Source organism: Volvox carteri, assembly GCF_000143455.1.
Source record: "Volvox carteri f. nagariensis unplaced genomic scaffold VOLCAscaffold_29, whole genome shotgun sequence".
In the NCBI taxonomy this organism is placed as follows: Eukaryota; Viridiplantae; Chlorophyta; class Chlorophyceae; order Chlamydomonadales; family Volvocaceae; genus Volvox; species Volvox carteri.
In genome coordinates this window covers 760,221-777,256 of record NW_003307572.1, presented here as the reverse complement: position 1 = coordinate 777,256, position 17,036 = coordinate 760,221, and the positions used below count along the sequence as shown (strand labels likewise).

Below are 17,036 nucleotides of genomic sequence, written 5' to 3'. Positions count from 1 at the left end.
TACCACACACCACACAAAGGGTGAGCGCCAACGCCACCACCCACCCACTCAACCCACCTGAGCGTATACGGGGTGTCTGTCAGCCGCGCAGGAGATGAGGGCCGCACCCCGGGAATTGGCCACCAGCCGCATCACCGTCACACTGCCCAGGTAGTCACTCGCAAGCACCAGCGAGCCGCCACCGCCACCGCCACCACCACCACCACCGCCATCGCTCGTACTACTCGGCCCGGGCCCTATCCTGCCCGGGGGGACGTCGTAGCTCAGGCAGGTCAGCGACATCACGCACGCGCCACTGAACGTCTCCGCGACATCCACCTCCCGTACGGTCACGTGCTGGCTCCAGTCGCGGTCCAGGTCGCGAAGGAGCTGGCGGATGGAGGGACGGACGCGGCGGCGGCGGCGGCGGCGGGAAGGGAAAGGGTAGTGGTGGCCGCCGCCCGGCCGATAGCTGCCGCCGCTGCCGGCGGGCTTCCCGTCATTGTCGCCGCCGCCGCCGCCGCCGCCGTCGTCGTCGTAATCGTCGTAATCGTCGCTGCTGTTGTTGTCATCGTCACTGCCCCACTCGCCGCCTCCGCCTCCGTCGGCGGCGGCGGCAGCGGCGGCGGCGGCCTCCTCAGCCGCTAACATATCCTCTTTCTGGATGTTAGGATAAAAGCGGAGTTCGTAACTTACGAATCGTAAGGTTTTTGTTTTGTGCGTTGTTAGCCGGGCGCTGGAAGTTGCCACCTACCCCCGCCCCTTCGGAATGCAACAACCCAATTCCCCACCAAACCCCCGGGCACGCTGTTGCTGCCACATATCGTACACTGCCGTATTTCCCCGCCACAACGCAGTCTGCTGTTCCCCAAAGCACTTGCAAGCGGCGTTTTTAGTGTACACGCAATCTGTACGTGATACGGCATAAACACATTTACCTCCAATCGTTTCCGTAGCATCTTGACGGTTCTCGCCGCCTCCGTCGCCGCCTCTTTGGCCTGCTCCCCCTCCAGCCCCTGCGCCTGGACCCACTGTCGGAAGTACTCTTCGTCGTCGCTGTCCGGCTGCACCAGCAAGCCCAGTCCGTACTTGTGCTCTATGTTCTCCTCCTTCTCCTCCTCCTCCAGCGCCTTGAGCCGCTCCTCCCAGTTCACCTGGGGGCCCGGGAGCTCTGTGCGGGATAGGGGACAGAGGGGATCGGGGGGGAAAGGGGGGATCGGGGGAAAAGGGGGGGAAAGGGGGGAAAGGGGGGAAAGGGGGGAAAGGGGGAGGTGGGAAAGGGCGACGACAGGGGACGACAGGGGTTAAGGGGGTTGATTTTGGGGGTAGGGATAGGGGGGATGGGAAGAGATGACACGAAGGAAGAGTTCTACATTGTTAATGTTAATGATACTATTATTATGACGTCATACACACTCCACAGGCACACGTCGATACACCTCACGCCTCGTTCGGCGCCCATGCGCGTTGAAATATGCGTGACATGCGCGAACATGTACTGCTGCCACGTACATGCAACCGCACCGGTGCCGCAGCCACCACCACCGGCTACCTGACCCGCGCTACCTGACTCGTCCTCCGCCAGCTCCTCATCTTCACCGCCGCCGGCTCCCTCCGTATTCATGATGACGTCAGGGCCGCCGGCCGTGTCGCCACTGCCGCCAGCCGCCGCAGCGGCAGCGGCGGCGGCCGCCTCCTTGGCCGCCTCCTTGGCCTCCTCCGCCGCCCGCTTCTTTATGAGCCTGTCAACTTCTTGCAGCCCTGCTTGAACCTCCGCGTAGTTTTGTGGTAGCGGCAAGTTCAGCTCGTCCATCTGGCCGACCAGCTGTAAGGCCCTTCTGACAGCTCGGTCGCCGCGGTGACGTCCGTCGTCCACATACACCTGGTACAGATACACACGGCCCTGGCACCCTGCCAGCAGGTACGGCATGTCCGCCAGGTTGCTGTTGCCGCCGCCGCTGCCAGCGGCGCCGTCGGCTGCCGCCGTTGGCGGCGCTGCCGCCGCCGGAGCCGCAGCCTTGGCGGGCAGCAGGCTGCCGCCGGCGCCGGGGGGTGCGACGCCGGCGCCGGTAGCGGCTGGCGGGGCGTACGACGATGGACAAGCGATAGCCAGGGAAGTTGGCACGCTAGGAACTAGAGATGAGCCTTGCAACAGCAATGAGTACTGTGTGGCGTTGGAGCCATCGGGCGCTGGTTTGGCGACCAGTTCCATGAAGGTCAGGGTGCCGTACAGCAGCTCCACGCCCTCCACGTGCTTGCTGACCTCCGGATCGCAGGAAGAGTCCAGCGACAGGTACGACGCTAAGACGACAAACTCCTTTTCCGGTTCGGCAGCCGCCGTGGAGGCGGCGGCGGCAGCGGCGGCGGCGCCGCCGGCGGTCCGCGCAGCGGCGCCGCTGCCGCCGCCTCCACGCCGCCGCCGGGCCGCCGCTGCCTTCCTGCCCGTGGTGCACGGCAGCGGCCCGACTGTGACGGCGGTGTGGAAGTGGCCGTACGCCAGGCGCATGGACATGACTTGCAGCATGGAGTTGACCTCGATGACGCGGAGGGAGTTCTCCCCCGTGGGATACGACTCGCACAGCGCCACGAGGCATTGGCTGGCGGCGTGGTAGGCGAAAGAATGGATTGTCTCGCCTGCGTGACGAGAACCGACAGTGAAGAGATCACTCGCCACCGGCCAAACTGAAGCACCAAGTCCTATCTCTCAGATGCATACAAACAAACAAACAGATTTATATCACACATCCCACACATCATAGACAATATTCGGCCCTCCTCTTTGTTGATGAGCACAATGTGGTAAGGATATACGCGTGACAGTTTAACGTGGAGGAGAAACCCGCCTACCGACGAAAGCGGTGCTCCACCTCAAACGGACCCGTGGGTCGATCCGCCCGAACAGCAGCTGCCCCTCGCGTGTAACCCAGCAGGCGCTGTCCGGCATGGCGACGGTGCTGACGTGGCAAACCGCCTGAAGACCCTCCGAACCGTGCACCCGTACGACTTCTACTAGCTGCTCCAGTGGCGGCGGCGGAGCCGCCGCCGCCGCAGCGGCGACGGTCGCGGCGGCCGCCTGCAGTCGGGGTCGCACAATCGCGCCTGAGTGCGAGTGCACATACACGTAGCCTCCGCCACCGCCGCCGCCGCTGGTGCTACTGCCGACGTAGCCACCGGCGCCGCCGCTGCTGCGCGGCCGTACAACCGGCGCCGGTCCTAATCCCGGAACGGGCTGTAGCTCTACTGGGACCTGACTCACACGCAGGCTGTAGCACGGCCCCAGCCGCCACTGCCGCGTAGGTGAGGCCACCGGCGCCTCCGCCAGCTGCCACATCAGCAGTCGGCCGGTGTGGGTACCCGCCAGCAACACTGGCGGCCGTACTGCCGCGGCGGCGGCGACGGCGGTGAAAGGCGACGGCAGCTCCAAAACCGCTAACGATCGCGGCGTCTCGTCCTCTGCTAGCTGAAGCTCAAGCAGCAGCCGGGACGGGTCTGCTACAGCTGCTACTTCTACGCGATTCGTCAGCCAGTAGCCCATCAGTACGAACGTCGCATCAGCCTCCGCCATCGCCTCCGCCGCTGACGGCTCGGTGGTGGCCGACTTGCGTATCGCCAGGTGCTGCTGCGGCGGCGGTAGACGGTATAGCGCCAGAGCCGAGAGCTGCGCGGGCAGCTGCTTTATTTCGGAGAGCGTTGTGACGACACCGGTCCCCGGATCGATCCGCAGCAGGTGCAGACGGTTGCGGCTGGCAGCGGCCAGGATGCAGCCGCTGTGCGCCGCCAAGGAAAGTGGCTCTGGGAAGGGAAGGGGAGGGGAGATGGTCGCGTAGGCGGAGGAGCCGGGTGGCGGTGTACTGGGGCAGTGCCAAACGCAGGGAAGGAGGAAAGCCGGCAGAGGGGGCGGCAGCGGGGTGGCGTGGATGGAAATCGCGACGCAGCAGATACTGGTCGCGGCTGGCGTGGGAAGGTCCGTTATGGCTGGGGGGCTGCAAACAGGTTAACGGTAGGTAGGCACCGGTGTACGGACGGAGCGGTGGTGGGACGGGACAGACAGACAACCAGACAGACAGGGTCGTACAGAACCCAAGTGCTAACCCCCCGGCCCCATGAACGAAACCCCCTCCCCACATCTCGACATGCTCCCGTATGAGGCACAGTCCGTAACGGCTAGCCGGCTCCAAAAGATGCTATCCATGCTTTTAGTAAAATAAAATGAATCGACTCGAATCTTTGATCAGGAGTTAAGAGGAAAACACAGAGCCACTCGAGCCTGGTGGTGCAAAGCCTCAGCATGCGCAGCACAGATCCAGACATAAGACCGACACAGCACTACCGCGAGCGAGCGGTGATGAGAGACAGACACGCGGCACGCATACACAGGCACGCATACACAGGCACGCATACACAGGCACGCATACACAGGCACGCATACACAGGCACGCATACACAGGCACGCATACACAGGCACGCATACACAGGCACGCATACACAGGCACGCATACACAGGCACGCATACACAGGCACGCATACACAGGCACGCATACACAGGCACGCATACACAGGCACGCATACACAGGCACGCATACACAGGCACGCATACACAGGCACGCATACACAGGCACGCATACACAGGCACGCATACACAGGCACGCATACACAGGCACGCATACACAGGCACGCATACACAGGCACGCATACACAGGCACGCATACACAGGCACGCATACACAGGCACGCATACACAGGCACGCATACACAGGCACGCATACACAGGCACGCGGACCCCCTCGCACTCCCCTGACTCCCATCCGGGCGGAAGGGATGCTCCGTCCCCATCCAAACACGCCGACAAAAACCCCACACACCCATACACCCCCTCCTTCCCCCAACACGCACATACCCGGCGCCGGCCACTCAGCTCCCAAATGCCCGCCCTCCTGCAGCGGCTTTAGTACCCGAATGCCCGACTGCGTGCGGGGGGAAGGGGGAGGGGGGAAAGACGAACCACGAACGAGTGAAGCTGCTGCCAGGGCACGAGGGTACAGGGGGGAGAGGGGAGAGGGGTTTTGGAAAGGGGTACAACCCCCGCCCTGCCGTAGTCCGGATAGATCCTCCTAACCGTCATCCAACCACCCAACCACCCCACTTACCGGCGCCAAGATAAAACCGACCGGATCCGGCTGTAGTTGTGAGACAAGGTAACGGCTCTCTCCTGCATCCCCTTCCTCCAAACGTCCGTAAATGCGCATCGCCCGCCGCCTGATCTTCCCCCCCTCCCCTTCCCTCTGTCCCTTTCTCCATATCTCGCACCTGCATAACTTGCACCAGCCGCCTCCCTGCCACGTCAGCCAACAGCAGTGACGCCGACCCGTGGTTCAGTCCCGGCAGCTCCACCTGGGGAAGGGGGAATCGTTCGGCCGCAGTTTGCCGCACCAAGCCACGTGCGCAGTGGACTTCCTACTCGAAGAAGACGCCTACCAGCACGAACATGTTGCAACTATGTGGCCTGGTGAATGAATATGTTCACATGGCAGCTGGGAAGTAAGGGCACACCGGCTAGGATTGCGCCTCCGTCTGGGCACACAAACACATACACACACGAATACATACATACATACATACATACATACATACATACATACATACATACATACATACATACATACATACATACATACATACATACATACATACATACATACATACATACATACATACATACATACATACATACATACATACATACGCAGGCAGACACGATTCGGCGCACAGCGCTCACTGCATGCATCCCCCCGCCCCGCTCCCTCTCCTCCACCCCCACCTGAGTGAACTCGCCGCCGGCCGCCGCCCCCCCAGCTCCCGGCCCCGTAGGCCCCGCCACACAAAGCAAGTCAGTGCGACCAGCGGCCTCAAAGCTGAAGGCGATGTGCGTGTGGCCGGGGGAGGGGAGGGGGAAGGGTCCCGCCGTCCTACCCTCCCCCGCCCCGGGGGAGCTCTCCAATTTCAATGGGAACATGCGGCAGCCGTCCTGAAGCGTGTGTGTGTGTGTGCACGTGTATGGGGAGTAAGGGATGGGAGCGGGGAAGGAAATTTACCAAGCACGAGCTATGAGTCATGTGCTGATGCAAGAAGGCCATTGTCAACTGACAGCGCCCACAGCGTGGGTGAGGAGGCTGGGGCTTTAGGGGGGTCGTAGTGCAAGTACACGAAACGTGGCCTGCTGACCTCTGCCGGGGCAGACTCATACCCTTACACAGCTTGGATAAAGGGCGGGTGGTAGTGGGTGGCAGTGAGGGTGGGTGGGTGGGGTAGTAGTGGGTGGGGTGGTAGTGGGTGGGGAGAAAGGAGAAGAATTGATGGCGCGCAGACACAACATTCCTACAGCGGGCGCAACGGGGGAACAGTTCAAACGAGGGTTATCCAGCGACTCCCTCCTCCGCCATCCGACGCTCACCTACCCCCCAATAACCCCGCTCGCCTTCCTACCTCGCTCACACTCCCAGCCGACACACCCTCCCCACCCCCACACTTTCCCCCCAGCCCCCGAGCCCCCCTCACCGGCACCCGGGGTCCATCCGACATGTACGGCTGCATCCCCGCAGCCAGCCGAGCTCGCACCAGCCGTCCAGCGGCATTGCGGCCGCAGCAGGCGACCAGCCACGGGTCGTCAGCTCCTGGACAGGAAGGGCGGCGGGAGGGGGGGGAGGGAGGGGAGGAAAGACGGACCACACACGATTGAAGCTGCTGCCAGGGCAAGAGAGTAGCAAACGTAAAGGGCGGGAGGGGGGAGGGGAGGAAAGACGAACCACGAACGCGTGAAGCTGCGGCCACGGAAAGAGAAAGAGTGTACAAGAAGTAGGACTGACCCAAAAGCGTTCTTGAAGGCGGCGTCCTCGGGATGACGTAAGTGAAGATGATATCGGAGCACACTACCTACCTAGCCGCCAAGACTAAAATAATCGCGGAAGAAAAGCAGTAAAGCCAAGTCGTAAAGAAAAAGGGGGGGAAAATGGGCAATGCGGGCGAAGAATGGGGAAGGCCGGAGGAAGGAGGGGAAAGACGAACCACACACGATTGAAGCTGCTGCCAGGGCAAGAGAGTAGCAAACGTAAAAACTGACCGAAAGGCGTCCGTGGCGACTGTGGCGACTGTGACCCCTTGATGACGTTGATGTCGGAAATCCTACCTACCTAAGCCGCCAGAAATAAAAAAGCTGAATAGTATAGCCAATCCGTAAAGAAGTAGGTGTAGAAAAGTAGTAGTGAAGGCGGCGAGTAATATAGTGCTGTCGTAAAGGTAGCCTAAAGTTGCTGGCCTGGAGAAAAGGCTGATTTGCTGATACTGAAAGGCCGTCGGTATGCAAGTGCTCCAAGGGGGGGGGGTAAGAGGGGGAACAGGATGGGGGAGAGCGCTATGACTGCATAGATGTCAGGGGGCTCTACCTTGACTGTGGATAGTCACTGTTGGAATATGACCGACACACTCGCACATATAATGCCAGTGAATGGTGACAGCAGTACTAGGCCCCGGGGGGGGCTGAGTCTCACGGTGATGGTCGTGGTGCATGTGAGCCGTCCGGGGGGAGCCGGGGAGATGATGGGAGATGATGGGAGCCGGGGAGATGATGGGAGCGATGGAATGGCAGAGGGCGGAGGGGGAAAGACGAACCACGAACGAGTGAAGCTGCTGCCAAGGAAAGAGAAGCAAAAGAACTGACCAGTAGGCGGTTTTGAAGGAGCTGACCTCGAGATGATGGCGGAGGGGGGAGGTAAGGCGGCGGGATAGGGCTGCAGAGGGATACAGCCACCAAGGGCAAAAGAAGGGGAATAGCCGGACCTTGCCTACCGCCACCGCCCCCCTGCCCTGTGTCCGCCGGCACCTACCCCACCGCCGCCGCCGCACCCACTACCACCCCTCTACCCCTACTACCAGAGCCCCCCGACTGAATGCATGAGCCGCACACACACACACACACGAGGTAACATAACACCACAGGCACCCCAGCACTCGCTCAGCCCCCACCGCATCCGCCGTTTGTGAGGCCGCTTTGCTGCCTTGTAAAGTTGCTGAATTGTAAAGCTGTTGTAACCCATCCCTCAAATACAAATACACACATCCACACGGAGGTACCCCAGCCCTCACCCTCACCCATTCACCTGATGTGTCCGGCACCACCGCCACATCCGTCACGGGCGCCAGGCTCTTAATGACCGCCAGTTCCGACACCGGCCACCGCAGTTCAGGTAGTGGAGGCGGCAGCTCATCGACGTCACCTTCCGCATCCTCACCCTCAGCCTTCGCCTCCTCACCCGCCACCGCCGCACTCCCACCCGCCGCACTCCCACCCGCCGTCGCCGACTGCGGTTCCGGCTTCTGCTTTTGTTGCTGCCCATCTTCCCTCCCTTTTCCAGCCCCATTGACCCCTCCGGTCCCTGCTTTACCCTTCCCGACCGCCTTTCCTGTGGCTTCCGCCTTTCCCGCCGTTTTCAAGTCCTTTGCAGAGGCTGCTGTGGCGGGCGGTTGCTGCTGCGGTTGCTGCTGCTGCTGCTGCGGCGGCGGTGGTGGCGGCGGCGGCGGCTCAGCAGAAGGTGAGAGATAGGCCTCGGGAACGCACATGACCTTCAGGGCCGGGTAAGGAGGTGGAGAAGGGGAAGGGGAAGCAGAGGAGGTGGGGAAGGAAGACGAGGGTGACGAAGAGGATACAAATGGATTCACACGGCCGCCATCTGAGCTGAGCTGCGGGTTATTGTCTCTACACCGGTGCTTCATCCCCCTGACCGCCTCCATCAGCGTACCGTACCGTACCGTACCCGTCCTGTCCCATGGGCCAACGTACGTCCCCTCCTCCCCCCCCACCTTCCCCTCCTTATCACCCCTTTCCCGCTCTTTCCCCCCCACCCACACACACGCATACATACATACGTACACTCTGAACCCACCTGGGCGCTGCTGCAGTCACTGCCCACAAACAGCAGCCCGTACGGCTCTGGCTCCGAAACCATAAGCCCCAAATCGGCCTCAGAAGCCCCCTTACCCATAACGCTGCCACTGCTGCCGCCACGGGCGGCGGCGGTGGCGGCGGCGGCGGCCGCACCAGTACCGGCACCAGCAGCGGCGGCGGCGGCGGTTTCCCGCACCGCCGCCGCTCTGGGTAGGTAGGCGATTGCCTTGGGCATGGCGGGTGGCGGCCGCGGGGGGGGCCCCGGCAGGTCGGGCAGCACCCGGGCGGCCCAGGGCTGGCGACCCGCAGTGTGTAGCAGGGTCAAGCCTGCAGTGGAGGTTTTCAGGGTTTTAGCGGTTTAAGCGGTTGTAAGGGGTTAGGAGTTTCTGGGCTTCTGGGGTGACATGGGGGGAGAAGGGGAGAGGTGGAATCCGGAGCTTCATTGTCAAACCGACAACCATGGGTGTGCGGAGGGGGATGGGAGCCAGGCGTTGGAGCTGGGGGGGGGGGGTTGAAAGGAAGAGGTCGGGGCGGGCGGGGTGAGTCCAACGGTTCCAGTCAGAAATCCAACTTGCTTATAGCGAATCAGTCGTACGGCAGTAACAGGGTCCTCGGCGATTACCCCGGCGTTGGGTTTGGGTGCACTGTTGTGGAAAACCGCACTTCAACCCCCAACCCCTCAACCCCCCACACACGGAGAAGATGTCTCACCTGCCGCGCCGTCACCGATTAACAGCACGCCGGGAGCCAGATGCTCCGCCGTCAACGGCATCCCCTCCAGCGCGTACGACACCAACTGAATCTGTCGTACAGTCCCCTCCGCCTCCGCGAACTCGATTGCAGCATCCTCCAGAAAGTCCTTGCCGAACCAGCGGTCGAACAGCGCACTCACCGCAGCGGTGTCGAACGGATCGAGTGTCGAAAAGTCGCCCAGCGGCGGCCCGGGGTCCTCCGCCGCGGCGCGTCGTGCCGCCGCTTCCGCCGTCGCTGCGGCGAGCAGGATTGGCCCGAGGGTCGGCGGCCTGGAATACAGCGTCGCGCCGACGCTGCTGACGGCGACAACACCGGCGGGAAGTCCGGCGGCGGGGACTCCCGGGAAGGGCGTGATGACGGTGGTGGTGGGGTGCAGGAACCTGCGCCCAAGCGGCCAAGTGGGCATCACATGCAAGAAACAAAAAAACAATAAAATGCCACGATGTGTATGTGTGTGTATGTGTGTTTATGTGTATGTGTATGCGTGTATGTGTATGTGTGTGTATGTGGATGTGGGTGTGTTAAGGGTTAAGAGGCGGTCAGGCGGCCGGCAGGGGTGGGAGCCTAGCAACCAAGAAATGTGAGTCCCCCTAACCCCAAGCACTCGGGTCCGGGTAACGGAACGGGCACAGCCTTTCTCACCCATTTTTCCTCGCTGCATCCATCACCCCTACCAACCCCCAACCCCCATCCGACCTCCACCCGCCCGCCCGCCCCCACCTGGCCACCCACGGACCCCTCGAGAGCTCCGCACGCAGCGGCACGGAGTCATCCGCACTGCCCTCGCCACCAGCCGATGCAACCGCCGGACGCTTGGACGCGGCCTGAGCGGCGGCGGCGGCGGCCGACGTGCTGGGACCAGCGGCGCCGCCGGATCCCGACGCCCCACCGGCGCCGCCACCAGCGCCAGGGGTGCTGCCGCTGCCGCTGCCGCCGCTTGGGCCAGCGCCTTGAGAACTGCCGCCCGCGGCAGCTGCCGCCACCGCCGCCGCCGCCGCCGCCGCCTTCTTTCCCTCGCCGCCTTTCGCACCTTTCGCCCCTCCCCCTGCCCTTTTCTCCCCTCCGAGCTTCAGCTCCAGGGCCAGACAGTCCAGGGTGAAGCTGATGCCGCCGGAGCCTGTGTGTTTGGTGGGGAAGGAGGGTATGTGTGTCGGCGTGCCGCATGTGGGTTTGGGCTGTTGCTGTGTTACCCGCCTGTAGCACGCCTGTCCATGTTCGTGTGTGGCCCTGTCAACTGATAAGCCGTGTGGTCGGGGGTCGGGAGAGAGTGTGTATGTGGGAGCACGTATTACGGCATGTGGGGTTCACGGATGTGTCCGTGTGGCGTGACTTATATGTACGGATATGTACGGGGGCATGCAACGTGAAGAAGTACGGCATGTGGGGAGAAAAAGGATATGGCAATGACAGGCAATGCAGCAGAGATGTAGCACAACCCCGTTTCTTTCCAAAATCTGTCCTCCGTACCCGCTACTTATCTTGTCCCGTGTGGCGATTTTTGTTTCAGCTTACAATAACAGAAAGCCTCTATGAATGTCCGCTAAGGCCCCCCGCCGCCCACTCACTGAACAACTCACGTTCCAGCTTATGCAGCACCACCAAAAGCGGGGGCTCGTACGCATCCCGCTCCGGCGGTGGCATGAAACACATGTCGTACACGTGGGACATGTGCGCCATCACCTCCAAATCGTCCATCCCTGTCATCAATCCCGTATATCACGTTGTCCAAGCCGGCCCCGTGTGCAGTGCGAGCCCCACAAGGGGGGGGGGAGTCGAGGCGGGCGGCGGGGCGCGGGGGGGGCGGGGGAAAGGCGGTAAGATGAACCACCAAGACGGTTGACAGGGAAGGGGGTTTGTCGTATTGCAGACAGGTGCGGGTGCGAGTTGCACGTATGGTGGCGCCGTGAGGTACGTCAGTCTCGGACGTGTTCGAGATACGCGATGCGGGACGAGAGGTGGGGGGGTGGGGGGAGGGGAGCTAAAGATTGCACCACTACACACAGAGCTCGCGGCGCTCCGGGGGATCGACGAGGCACTTTGAAGCCGCTCCGGGGCATGACGCCAGGGCCCCTCTTTCCCCCTTTCCGACTGCCATGAGGTCGGTTGGGTTGGTTGTTACCAACCAACGGAGCCAGCACAAAGCATGCCGTACAACTGTACGGCGGCACGGTAAACCAAAAAATCCATAGGCTCCAGTGAAACCCTTAAATCCCCTACGAACCCAAATCGCGCAGGGGAGGCCTTTTCTCCCCCATTCCTGGTCGGATGGTGGTTGGAATGTCGGAGGAGGAGGGAGAAGGTCATTTTCTGTGACCACATCCTGGCCATTGGATATAACTTGGGTACATGCAGGGCCTTAGGTCTTTTATGTGAAGGGGCCGGGGCAGGAGAACAGACGGCTTGTCGCCATGGCCTGCATGGCGTAACGCCCAGGTGCTGCCGTGACCGTACGACGTTGCATCGTACCTGGCGGCATGCCGTACAGGGGGGTGTCCTGGATCAGTACTACGGCGCACATCATCAGCGGATCGCCGTCGGCGTCGCCGTTGCAACCGCCACTGCCTTTGCTGCCAGCGGTAGCAGATGCCACCGACGACGACGACGACGTCGATGGCGCCCCTTTATTTCCATTACTGGCGCCCCGCGCGCCGGCGACTGTGTGGAGCGTGATGACGTGAAGCATTCCCATATTGAAAGCGGCCACGACTACGGCGCGCGCGCTGCTTTTCATGGCTGTAATTTTTGAAACTGGTGCCACACCGCTGCTGCAGACACCTCCCAAGCGCTTGGGCATGAGTCCATTGCGTAAGGCGGGGAGTGGTAGCGTCAGACAGGCAGCCTCGGTTAACACATAGGGTCCGGGGGTGGATGGCACTGTCGTGCCCGGGGGCACCTGGTCACGGTGTGCTTGAAGCTCCAAGTTGAACAAAGCACAGCGAGCATCGAACGTGAATAGAAGCACAGAGTCTGTAGAGTCCGGCCCGAAGAGGCCAAATGACGCTGGCACCAAGTCCATGTGGTCGATATGTTCGAACAGATAAAAGCTTTGACGAAGTTCCAGGGTACCATCGACGGGTTCCCATAATTGCAGGTAGTCCCCGCAGCTAATCAGCAGCTGGAGTCGGGTGCTTCCATCCGGCCCGGGTCGTTCGTGCGTGGGACGCGCGAAGCAGCCTCGCACCACGTTGTTAACCGCAGTTGACGGCTCAACTTCCTCGACGGCAAGCTTAACGTCCTCCATCCGTTCTATGAGCTTACACCATGCCCACCTACCCGGTTCCAACAAACATTTGAGTAGCCAGGCCAAATCCAAAACACAGTTTCAACCTAAAGAGCATCACAAACCTTTCCATGGGTAAGCATGTCCACTGTAGCCAACGTGGGCACTTTGGCATGGGTTGACAACGGGCTCGTCCAACGGCCTCGCGATTTAATCGCGATATAATGTAGGATTGCTCTTGCCCAAGGTTTGTTCGAAAGCTGCATCCATTCTGAACACTCTCTTGACAGCTCTTACAGAGCAAGGGCTGCCGCTGATGTGCAAACTTGCCAAACCCTTTCACAGCTGCCGTCCAGACTTCTCCTGTCCCATCACGCCAACCACTATCGGTTTCTAATGCCGTGTTCCACGCCAGCCTTGTAGTCTAGGTTTTGGACTGGTTGCCGCCAAGCTGTTTCAGCGGGTCCATCCAACGGTGAACCGTGCCAGGACATGGCCTGCTGTCGAAACCCTCGTCCCACGTTTCCCAAGCAGAAATTAGGCTAGGATACCTTTATATGCCTGTAATGCAAACTGATTCAAGCGAAGATGCAGGAGACTACACGCTGGCCAGCTTCCCTACATGAAACCTTGTCCTTGCGGCCCTGCTAGCCAGAGCCGTGCATGTGTGTACGCACGAGGGGTACGTACTCCCCTCCGCCGCTTTCCGCCTGTTCACTGCGCCATCGTTGGCGCGACGTTTAGCGGCGCTGTTGGCCGCCAATGATGACCTTGTCAACTCGGCCAATCTATGTGCCATATGTGCCAGTATTAAGCCATACAGGGCGGTGGGGTTACATCAGAACATTACACAGATATGTACATAATCTCTGTGGGCGGTCCAGAGGCGGCAGATTCGCCTGCAGGAGGCTTGGCATGACAGTGGGACCCGTACTGGTCACTTAACGGGATCACCCGGCCTCCCCACTCCCCCCCACTCCCCACGCCTTTCGGTCAGTTTTTACGTTTGCTACTATCTTGCCCTGGCAGCAGCTTCAATCGCGTGTGGTTCGTCTTTCCCCCCCCTCCTCATCCACCTCCATCCTCACCACCAACACTATATACTGGACTGCCACCCCCCTGAACCCTGCACCCTCCTACTCCTACTCCTCCTGGTGGGCCACCGCACCCTTTCGCCCGGCGTCAAACCCCCGCGATCTCCCCTCTGCCCACCGACACCACCCCCTGAGTTGTCCCCCAACAACAGCGCCGACCGAACAACTGATGGACGTCCTGGTTCAAGACGGACATACAGACTCGGAAGTCAACCCGCCGCTCAGAAATCTTCCGCCGCGTCCTCGCCCGCCACCGATACCGCCGTAGAGTCGCTCTTCCCCGGATGACGTCGTACCTTCCGTACTCGCTGTTGCGCGGGGTCAAAACCCGCCTCCTGGCTTCCAAACACAGCCCAGGGAGGTGTGGGCAGCATGTAGTGCTCAGCGCTGAATTCGCCGCCTATGAGAGCATAGCGGAGGGAAGGGGAATTGGGGGGGGGCCCGCCGAACGGTCACCATAAATAGGTAATGGAACACACAGATTAGGAAAATGAAATTCAAAGCGGGCAAATATCAGTGAGTGACAAAAAGTATAACGAATCCAGCAAGTTAGTTCAAGGGTTTTGGGAATGTAGTGGTGTGTGTGTGTGCGCAGTAGGGAGGGGTAGTGGTTGGTGAGAGGAGGGGGGAAAAATCCGTTGCCAAACCAGATGCTTTGCCTTGTCTTGAGTTCAGCTAATCTTCAGGCATCAGGAGACTCCGCCAAACATACCCTGCTTGACCAGCTTCTGGAACTTGTCGTAGTCTATCCACGTGTGCCACTGACCCCCCAACAGGAACTTGTCCACCCGCGCCAACAGAATACAACACGAGTGCGCATGCTCGCAGGCGAGAGCGTACTCCCCTAGAAAAAGGGAGGGGGCGGCCAAGGGGGATAAAGAAAGGGGCGAAACGGGAAAACGGGACTTAAAAGTTTGAGTTTGGGGCCCCAAGGGCACACGCGCACGCTGCCATACACCAGTCAACCACTTCTATCCCCCTCTCTCATATACAGATATACATATACACACACCAAACACACACAGCTCACCTCCCCTAGCTGCGCAAATGGCCTGTCCAAACTCCACTACATCCGCATGGTACGGCACATTGGCCATTGTGAGGCTAGACGCCGCTCCCGCCCCGCAGTACGTGACCCCCTTGATCTCGATGAAGTCCGGCCGGCCCAGGTCCACCAGAGCGGCGTACGAGCTGACCTCAGACATGTTCCAGCCCTTCACCAGGGTCAGCCGATATACTGGGGGGGTTAGGGTTAGGGTTAGGGGTAGGGGTAGGGTTAGGGGTTGGGTTAGGGTTAGGGGTTGGGTTAGGAGTAGGGGTTGGGGTAGGGTTAGGGGTAGGGGTAGGAGTAGGGGTAGGGGTAGGGGTTGGGGTAGGGTTGGGGTTAGGGGTTGGGTTAGGGTTAGGGTTAGGGGTTGGGGTAGGAGTAGGGGTTGAGTTAGGGGTAGGGGTAGGGGTAGGAGTAGGGGTAGGAGTAGGGGTAGGAGTAGGGGTAGGAGTAGGGGTAGGAGTAGGGGTAGGAGTAGGGGTAGGAGTAGGGGTAGGGGTAGGAGTAGGGGTAGGGGTAGAGATTAAGGAAAGGTGCGTACGAGGGTACTGGAGTTGATAGAAGCCGCTCCCTCCTGCCCAACTGCCAGGACAACGTCTCTTCCACCCCGTCCTCCCTTCCCCGTCCTGTAAGGCCGTAAAGGGGCCCCCTCCACCCCGCACCCCCCTACCCGTCCTCTGCTTCTTGGCGGCTAGTGCGGACAGGCACGAAGTGAAGCGGTCCCAGTAGTCCGAGAACAGGGGCCGGTCAACAGCCTGGAAGGGGGAGGGAAAGACGAACCACGAACGAGTGAAGCTGCTGCCAGTACCAGGAGTAAAACTGACCAAAAGGCGTTCTTGAAGGCGGCCAACAGCAATCAGCAGCAGCAGCAGCAGCCGGGCAATGCGGGGTCAGAAACGGGCAGGGCAGGGATTGAACAGGAGCACCGTGGGTTGGGGGGAGAGGGGGAAAGGCAGACCGATTCCCCCTGCGTGATACACGGCATACACACGTGTCAGCTGCAGCTGGGCGTCAGGGGCGCCGGGGTGCTGGGTGTGCGGGGGGGAGGGAAGGGGATCCATTACGGACATCATCAGCGGCAGAGGTGTCGCTCAGGTGTTGAGAGATAGCTGTCGCTGCGAATGATGATGATGTCGTTGGGAGGTGGAGATTCAGATGATATCGAGGTGATGGTGATGGTGATGGCGATGGTGTTGTTGATGCACAACATGAGAAACAACGAAACGAACTGCCGCCGAACCCGGAAGCTGCCAAGTGCTCAACCGAACTGGAGCCCAAAACGAAATGATGACGCGACAACCTGAAAGGTACATACCTGTGAAAGCGGGTGGCTAATACATACATACCTCCCAACACAGACGCTCCTAGTGCACGGACACTTGACGTGCACGGAGCCACCTGGATTCGCCCATCTTCCGCATATCATATATTCCATAGTCGTACATTGGGTCAACATTGGGTCAAACACCCTTTCGGTGAAACCTTCTTTTCCTCCCTCCCAAAACCCCCTTTCCCCCTCTTCCCCCTCCACACACACACACACACACCTTGAGGCTCTCTGGCGTGGCTGCGTCTACGGAGACGTACAGCTGGGTGACGGGTTTGAGTTGCTGGATGCGGTCCGGGAACTGGGCGTTAGTGACCTGGGAAAGGGGGGAAAGGGAGCCGGGAGCGGGGGGGGGGAGGAGGGAGAGGAAAACACAGACACACGCCGATAAAGGCCGTGAAAACAGCTGGGCGGAGAGGTCGGGAATCATCGAGGAATTATGATTTCCGTTATGACAAAACAATGGCGATGATGTCAAACAATTCCGGGGATCGACCCCCTCCCACTATCAAGGCCCCGTCAAGGCCCCGACGGAGGCGGGTGGCGGGTGAGGCCGCGAGCTGATACACCCACACACCCACACACACAGCGGGGGCCCCGGGGGGTGCTGCGGAAACACCCCACCCCCCGATGCCTCCCCCCCCCCTCCCTCCCCCTCCCTCCCCCTCCCTTCCCTCT

At 60.9% G+C, this 17,036-nt stretch overlaps 2 protein-coding genes across 2 annotated transcripts in view; both read right to left on the bottom strand.

Annotated features, from left to right (window-relative positions):
* Positions 1-11,373, bottom strand: part of VOLCADRAFT_93046 (uncharacterized protein) — a gene marked incomplete at both ends in the record, with an annotated part of 14,322 nt that extends 2,949 nt beyond the window's left edge. Inside the window, 17 exons of the mRNA XM_002952318.1 lie at positions 58-241; positions 290-369; positions 918-1,150; positions 1,504-2,613; positions 2,827-3,771; positions 4,876-4,942; positions 4,981-4,998; positions 5,286-5,369; positions 5,797-5,890; positions 6,201-6,232; positions 6,534-6,649; positions 7,693-7,762; positions 8,118-8,594; positions 8,915-9,243; positions 9,628-10,049; positions 10,390-10,786; positions 11,247-11,373. Of these exons, the coding sequence (XP_002952364.1) occupies positions 58-241; positions 290-369; positions 918-1,150; positions 1,504-2,613; positions 2,827-3,771; positions 4,876-4,942; positions 4,981-4,998; positions 5,286-5,369; positions 5,797-5,890; positions 6,201-6,232; positions 6,534-6,649; positions 7,693-7,762; positions 8,118-8,594; positions 8,915-9,243; positions 9,628-10,049; positions 10,390-10,786; positions 11,247-11,373 (4,785 nt within the window). The remainder of the gene's footprint in view (positions 1-57; positions 242-289; positions 370-917; positions 1,151-1,503; positions 2,614-2,826; positions 3,772-4,875; positions 4,943-4,980; positions 4,999-5,285; positions 5,370-5,796; positions 5,891-6,200; positions 6,233-6,533; positions 6,650-7,692; positions 7,763-8,117; positions 8,595-8,914; positions 9,244-9,627; positions 10,050-10,389; positions 10,787-11,246) is intronic.
* Positions 11,374-14,204: 2,831 nt separating this feature from the next.
* VOLCADRAFT_118097 (uncharacterized protein) overlaps positions 14,205-17,036 on the bottom strand; it is a gene marked incomplete at both ends in the record, with an annotated part of 7,945 nt that continues 5,113 nt past the window's right edge. Inside the window, 5 exons of the mRNA XM_002952317.1 lie at positions 14,205-14,383; positions 14,696-14,827; positions 15,014-15,220; positions 15,702-15,786; positions 16,579-16,674. Coding sequence (XP_002952363.1) covers positions 14,205-14,383; positions 14,696-14,827; positions 15,014-15,220; positions 15,702-15,786; positions 16,579-16,674 — 699 coding nt within the window. The remainder of the gene's footprint in view (positions 14,384-14,695; positions 14,828-15,013; positions 15,221-15,701; positions 15,787-16,578; positions 16,675-17,036) is intronic.